Source organism: Maniola hyperantus, chromosome 8 (genome assembly GCF_902806685.2).
Source record: "Maniola hyperantus chromosome 8, iAphHyp1.2, whole genome shotgun sequence".
In the NCBI taxonomy this organism is placed as follows: domain Eukaryota; kingdom Metazoa; phylum Arthropoda; class Insecta; order Lepidoptera; family Nymphalidae; genus Maniola; species Maniola hyperantus.
The window spans coordinates 196,289-204,027 of NC_048543.1; the positions used below are offsets into that span (position 1 = coordinate 196,289).

The 7,739-nt window shown below is 41.2% G+C and overlaps 1 protein-coding gene across 7 annotated transcripts in view; it reads left to right on the forward strand.

Annotated features, from left to right (window-relative positions):
- Positions 1-4,474, forward strand: part of Rtnl1 (reticulon) — a 35,088-nt gene extending 30,614 nt beyond the window's left edge. For all 7 annotated transcript variants that reach the window (XM_069500077.1, XM_069500079.1, XM_034971398.2 and 4 more), the window contains 5 exons: positions 72-279; positions 2,340-2,441; positions 2,615-2,721; positions 3,680-3,785; positions 4,238-4,474. In XM_069500077.1, the coding sequence (XP_069356178.1) occupies positions 72-279; positions 2,340-2,441; positions 2,615-2,721; positions 3,680-3,785; positions 4,238-4,289 (575 nt within the window). In that variant the 3' untranslated portion in view covers positions 4,290-4,474. The remainder of the gene's footprint in view (positions 1-71; positions 280-2,339; positions 2,442-2,614; positions 2,722-3,679; positions 3,786-4,237) is intronic.
- The last annotated feature ends 3,265 nt before the right edge of the window (positions 4,475-7,739 follow it).

Genomic DNA, 7,739 nt, shown 5'->3' on the forward strand with positions numbered 1-7,739 from the left:
CATCGTCGAGTGAGGGTGAATTGATTTTCAAGAAGCGTGTGGTTCTAAGAATACGTGTGTGTGGTTTCCAGTGGAGTCCCTGATCTACTGGCGGTCGGCAGCACGGTCGGGCGCGGCGCTGGGCGCGGGGCTGGCGCTGCTGGTGGCGCTGGCGTGCTGCTCCGTGGTGTCAGTGCTGGCCTACAGCTCGCTGCTGGCGCTGTCCGCCGCCGTCGCCTTCCGCATCTACAAGAACGTGCTGCAGGCCGTACAGAAGACCAACGACGGACATCCCTTCAAGTGAGTTGAAAAACAGAACAATACTAGCCACGTCTTCATCATGACTTATATTCAACTAAGCGTAACGCTTGTGCTAGGATTAGACGCGACAATAGTGCAACGGACGGAGTTTGAACCGCCGACCTTTCGGAATTCAATCCGCAAATCCCTAACCGTTGAGGCTGTCAGTCTTGTTTGTCAGTCAACTCTCATACTACGTACGTGACACTCCGTGTGTGAACCGTGAACCGTGAACGTTGGCATCCTTATGTGGTCGACATGCAATCCACTCGCACGAAACGTTTCTGTTCAACGTTTCTGATACGAACCGCTAGCGTGCGGAATACTCTTCCGGCATCCGTGTTTCCTGTTAACCTTCAAGACAAGAGGGAATGGGCATCTTCTAGGCGACGTCGTCGTGAAGCGCAAGCATATCAAAGTCAAAGTCAAATCATTTGTTCAGATTGGCTATGATTGTGTAGGGGCACTTTCTGATGGTCCATTGCTGAATTTGCAATCCAATGATGTAATGGTGAAATCTTGCAATAAAATCAAAGATTTTTGGGCACCTCGCTCACCTGCCAAAACGAAAGTTTTTTCTTTTACGCGCTTGAATGAATTATTTCGCCTGTTGCCCTCCAGTCCCAAACTAACTTCATAATTTACGTAAATACATTTGTGCTGTCAGTGTAACTTTAGTGAAACATGAAAACAAAATTCGAGCTGTTTATATAACAGCTTGAAAAATGTTTCTTTTATACATGAGCACACAACCCATTTTAGAGGCCTCCTTGTGTCAAATCGATAAAATATTTGATGTGTGGACTGTGGTGGCTCATTTTATAATGCAAATCACCCACTGCAATAGCCCAAGTAATTTTTTTTTTTTTTAATAAAATATTAGCCATGTTAAATGACTAATATTCCCCTTTCCTCTCCAACTAAGCGTCAGGCTTGTGCTAGGAGTAGGTACGACAATAGTGCAACGGGCGGGGTTTGAACCGTCGACCTTTCGGTTTTCAGTCCACTCCTTTACCGGTTGAGCTATTGAGGCTCTAAAACTATGTACCTCATTCTCCCCTTGCTCCGCAATGGTTGAACGTCATGTCATACAATTTTTGGGGCAAAACGAATTCAAATGGTTGCTATACAAGAGGATCCAGTTGCTGAGCGTGGCAACTGTCAACAGACTTGTATTTGTTCAGTTTGAATTTTCTGTTTTAAGTTCAAGTTACTATGCTACAAAAATTAGTTTGATTTGCGAACTCAGTTGTCTATTCTGTGATTATCATATTAGGTACATATTTAGTATTCAGTGAATATATTGCGATACCTATCTAGTTGTTATTGAGCGTCTTAGATAAATAACCCTGAACTTTAATTCAACAACTTGGGACAATTTTTTTAAAAGAGCAATTTATTCAAAAGTAAAATGTAACGCCTTAGCAACAAGTTTAAAAACAACGATGTTCTGACAATTTGGTGTGTACTCCATTTTAGATCTAGACGAGTTTTTACAATGACATTGAAACAAAATAGTTGGTTACCTAATTGTCCTAAACATTGGTCAAAATGTAACAAATTGCTAAATAATTAAATATTTATTTTTCACTGTTAAATTCTATTTTGACTTGAAAAACATTTATCGATACAAACTTACTGAAAAAAGTCTCTCCAAGTGTTGGCTATATAGAAGACACAAAGGCACATTGCAGGCTGCAGGCTGCAGCGTCTGCTGCCGGTTATGATTGAGCCATACCAATTTGACAAAGTTCGCACAATTTATTTTATTTTTTATTGTTTTATTTTTTATACAAGTTACGACTGCGATGTGAGATGTCACCTGATGGTGATGCAGTCTAAGAATACCCTGGATCGGTTTCTGCAGGGGCGTCACCGGCCCGTCCTTGGAGCGCTTATCGCAAATCTGGTATAGTCCGCGTCAGCTCGAGATGGCAATCAGGGAAGGAACGCCCCGCACACCCGCTTCATACCTCGGTTCCCATCTCAACGTGTCGCGGACTATAGGTACTAATTGTATATTTGGTTGGTGTAGTAAGGCGTGTGGTGGATGGTTTCAGATGGCTGCTGGAGAAAGACTTGAGCGTGTCGGCGGAGCGCGCGCAGTCGCTGGCGGCCGCCGCCACCGCACACCTCAACGCCGCACTCAGTGAGCTGCGCAGGTAAGTCGTCTCGTCGTCGTCATACGTCTCCAAAGATAATAAGTACACAGCTCTCGCCAATCATTACGACCGCTTGGAACTACGAGGCGAGTGGAACCGATCAGTAACCAAGCTCGGACTTGTACTCGTACTTATACCACAGTGTAAAGAGAAACATTTGGTTGTGCTTGCAGGCTGTTCCTGGTGGAGGACCTGGTGGACTCGCTCAAGTTCGGCGTGCTGCTGTGGTGCCTCACGTACGTGGGCGCCTGCTTCAACGGCATCACGCTCATCATCCTCGGTAAGCGTCAATTGCAACTGCTTCATGGTTACATCTACAATGTACATATATCTTGGTCAGAATCGTTTTGGGCGCATTCGTTACAATCACAAATTCATCATTGCTTCCTTTAAGGCATGATTATCGTCAAGCGCAAGCCTATTCGATCCTTTAATAAGATAAAATAAAAACTGGCCAAGTGCGAGTTGGACTCGCGCACGAAGGGTTCCGTACCATTATCTATAAAAACGAGCAAAAAATCACGTTTGTTGTATGGGAGCCCTCTTAAATATGTATATTATTCGGTTTTTTAGTAATTGTTTTTATAGCTGCAACACAAATACATCATCTGTAAAAATTTCAACTGTCTAACTATCACGGTTCATGACACAAGTAACACAGTATTTATGCCGATTGCCGTTACATTGTCTAGCCTTCAAACTAGGTATACATGTTATCCAACGCATTACGTCAGGAGTTCCAAAAACTGCTGAACAGCAAATTGGAGAGTCATATAGCCTTGAGGAATGACGGAGTGAAGGAGGACATGAGGGTTTTAGGAGTTTGGAACTGAACCGCTTCTGATAGAGAGGTTTGCTTGACCGAGCCAAGGCACACTCAGGGTAGTAGAGCTTCGATGTACTAAGCTTCTAACTGTGTAGTGACAGTGGACTCAGACAAAAAACCTGGAAGCCGTCAAAATTTTGCGATGTACACTCTGTTCACTATAATTTGACCTGTGTCATGTTGGCACCATTGCTTTGGTTGGTTTAATCCTTAGAACTTAAGGTTTATTATTGTGTGATTTGCAGTGGTGCCAACATGACGTCAAGGGACAAGTTAAAGTGAACGGCCTGCACTTAGTTGTTTATTCTGTATATTGATTCGATACTTAACACTAAAGTGGTATTGGACCACGATCGTCGATAACAGTGATATTATGGTGTTGTTTGTTAACACGGTATTTTGTTGTTTGCAGCGTGGATAGCGCTGTTCTCGCTGCCCAAGGCATACGAGATGAACAAGACGCAGGTGGACGCCAACCTCGAGCTGGCGCGCTCCAAGATTAACGAGATCTCAGCTAAGTACGTACTGCACTACTTTACCGACTATACTACTTTACCGACTCATCAGGCAACATCTTAATAAAACTGCTATAGATTAGCGAAACACGGTTCAGAGATGTTTCAACAATTAAAAGAATCGCAATCGAGATATTTTTTTTAATCGAGACAACGGGTAAAACTAAGAGTCGTTAGACTTACGACTCTTAGTTTTACCAACTCTGCATATTACCAGAACCTCACAAAATTGTTGGTCGATTGCGGAAAAACTGTATCAATCATTATTACAATCTCAAATTGTTGTAATTGGCTAAATTTATGGTATTCTTGTTGCAACAATGCATTGTAGCCAATAGTGAGCGAACGTCTATCATACCTGGGATTTAATGTCAAGAGCAACCAGTTTGTTCATTTCCCGATGATCGACCACAGATGCAAAGCAAGTTTGTGTAACTCACCGTTGTACGTTGCAGGGTGCGGGCGGCGGTGCCGCTGGGCAGGAAGGCGGAAGACAAGGACAAGTAGAGGGCGGGAGAGGGAGAGCGAGGGAGAGGCACGCGCCGGTGTTTCCCTGTTTGTTATATTATATTTATTGTGACGTACACCCGATGTACACCTTACTTACTGTAAAGCTTTATGAGACGAGTCATGCGGAGATTATTATTGTATTTGCTTTTTTGAAATTTTAAATTAAAATAACTGTCGACCGACCCCGGCGTTTCATTTCTCGTACTTGACAGAGTATACAAGCGGGCGTCGGTGACGTCGGTGACGTCGGTGACGTCTGTGAATAAGTCTTTCTACCAGAGGCTCGATTACGATAAAACGTGGATAGATGAGGTAAATGACAGGTACATACAGTGTGACGATCGCCATCACCTCCGGGAGACGAGAGGTCTATGATGACCTCCCTGGCGTAGTGGTAACTGCTGTGCTCTTATTAGTGAAGGTCCCGGGTTCGATGCCTGGAAGGGTTTAGTATTTTATAATTTCTAAGTTCTGGTCTGGTGAGGCTTCGGCTGTGGCTAGTTACCACCCTACTGACAAAGCCGTGCCGCCAAGCGATTTAGCGTTCCGGTCAGACTAGTATACAGTGATATGTGGTTCCGGTACGATGCCGTGTAGAAAGCACAGGTAGAAATGTAGAGTTTAAAACTGCCATATCCCTTCCAGGTTAGCCCGCTTCCATTTTAGACTGCATCATCATTTACCACCAGATGAAATTGCAGTCAAGGGCTAACTTGTATCCAAAGAATTTAAAAAGAAGAATTATTATTAAATACGTCTCTTATTATTAAGTACATCCATGCTTCTACCCACCTTCTACCTAAATGAAAAGAAACTGCATGAGAGCAAAGTAGCTAGCGAGAGTAGGGACATAAGATTACGTACGTACCATCTTATTACTTCTACCGTATAATGTGGTGTAGATACAAAAAGCCTAGTACTTGAAGTCCCACAAATTGCTAATGCGCGTGGCCGCCATTTTGGTGACGTCAGCTGAAGTTTCGAGCTGATGGTATATTTTTATTTCGTCTGACGTCATTTCGATGTTCATTTCAGATTGAAGGTGAAAAGACTAGAGTCCAGAGTCATAAAAAACTTATCAGATTGAGTTATCTGTGCCAACTGTCATTGTGAATAGCTTTGTCATAGGTATGTCACTGTCAGATTTTTTTCGTCGGTGCTGTCAGACATGTGGCCTCGAAAAGTGCTCCTTTTTTCAATTTCGTGATCTTTTGACCCTATTATTTTAAATTAAAGAATCAAATATGCGATATTTTCTAGACATATATTTACTCGCCACTGAGTTTTAAACAGTATGGCACGTTAGGATCACTCAGCTACTTACTTTCCCACATGTAACGTAGAGTTGACGAAATTATGTTGAATTGTTAAGTTTTGTGAATTAAAATAATATTTGAACAGCCATGAGCAGCTTGACAAGGTGAGATGATGATTGTAGCGTTTTGAGTTCGTGGTTAAAACCGCTCGCTTGCGTAGTTTGGTACCTTACACAATTGCACAAACAATTTCATTGTTGCATCTACTCTGAGGCCTGGTAGGCTCAACCGCTCAACACTCAACAGCCACTCTTGATCTTTGCAATTTGCATGTCATACAGCTTGCATCTAAGCACCAGCATTATACAGTGAATAACCTGCACGAGATGCATAAGTTACATTTTGTAAATAATGGTATAATTTTTTTATATACTTCGTCAAGAATCCCATGAAATCACATTCAAGTAGCAACAATAAGTATTACTTTTACTTGAAAGAAAATATGGTATTGTCATTCAAAACATGTAGACTGTAACATAAAACAATTGTATAAATACAATACTCAGCTGTTGTTTAAGTTAGATCTTGCCTCACGGTTTTTAACATATTTTATTATAATTAACATAAATTAATCCTTACCTACTATATTATGCAAAATAAAATGTGTGACTGTCTGTTATCTTTATATGGCTCAATAGCTGAACCAATCTTTACATTTGGTATAGAAATAGATTTCATCCTGGCGGCTGGCTGGAATGTCATAGAGTCCCCACAGGATTTACAAAACTAAATTCACACATACAAAGTTGCACGCATCAGCTATTGTATAGCATATCTTACTTCGGCTGTGCTTCGACTCTCACAGCCCATATTAATATTCATCCATATCCATGTCCATACTAATATTATAAGTGTGAAAGTGTGTCTGTCTGTCTGTCTGTCCGTCTGTCTGTCTGTCTGCTAGCTTTTCACGGCCCAACAGCTTAACCGATTTTGATGAAATTTGGTAAAGAGGTAGCTTATATCCCGGGGAAGGACATAGCCTACTTTTTATCCCGGAAAATCAAAGAGTTCACACAGGATTTTTAAAACCTAAATCCACACGAAGGAAGTCACGGGCATCATCCAGTAATGTAATAAATAGTGAGACTGCTAAAGATGGTAGACAAAAAGAGTCAAAGGTTGGTAATCTTACAATTGAATATCAGCCACATGCATTCATACAGTCAAAGTTAAAAATCCCTTCCCTGTCCACTTTTACTTTTTCTCTTTATTGTAAACTAGATGACGTCAGCGACTTCGTCCATGTGGATTTAGATTTTTAAAATTCCAATGGGAGCTCTTTGATTTTCCCGTATAAAAAGTAGTCTATGTCCTTCCCCCGGGATGCAAGCTATCTCTGTACCAAATTTTGTCAACGAACGGATGGGCTGTAAAAATCTAGCAGACAGTCAGACAGACACACTTTCTTATCTCTATATATAAAAACTAGCTTATGCCCGCGACTTCGTTTGCGTGGACTACACAAATTTCAAACCCCTATTTCACCCCCTTAGGGGTTGAATTTTCAAAAATCCTTTCTTAGCGGATGCCTACATTATAATAGCTACCTGCATGCCAAATTTCAGCCCGATCCGTCCAGTAGTTTGAGCTGTGCGTTGATAGATCAGTCAGTCAGTCAGTCACCTTTTCCTTTTATATATTTAGATGAATAGCTAAATGTGTTGCTGATCGCAAATCTCTAGAACAGCTGAACCGATTTCCCTAATTCTTTTTTATTATATTCCTTGAAGTATGAGGATGGTTCTTACAGAGAGAAAATTTAAAAAAATTGCCTCAAAAAAGAATCAACTGTTAGGCGATACGAAGTTCGCAAGGGCAGCTAGTTTATAATATTAGTATGGATGATTTAGGTACAAATAAATAATAATAATAAAATAACTACATTGTAACTTAACTGTATCAGAATAACTAGCTTATTCAACACTATTTTTATAATACAGAGAAGTAAGACTGGAATGGTGTGACTTTGAACTTGAGCAAATGTTACATACTACTACACAGGTACTTGATAAGGCTGGTTATCAAGTTTTTCATTTTGTATTCCTGTACATTAGCAAATCAAGTAGCTACCTAGTTACTTAGTTGCTTGGTTAGGTACTTTTTGTCCAGGGTGCCATTTAGTTTAACA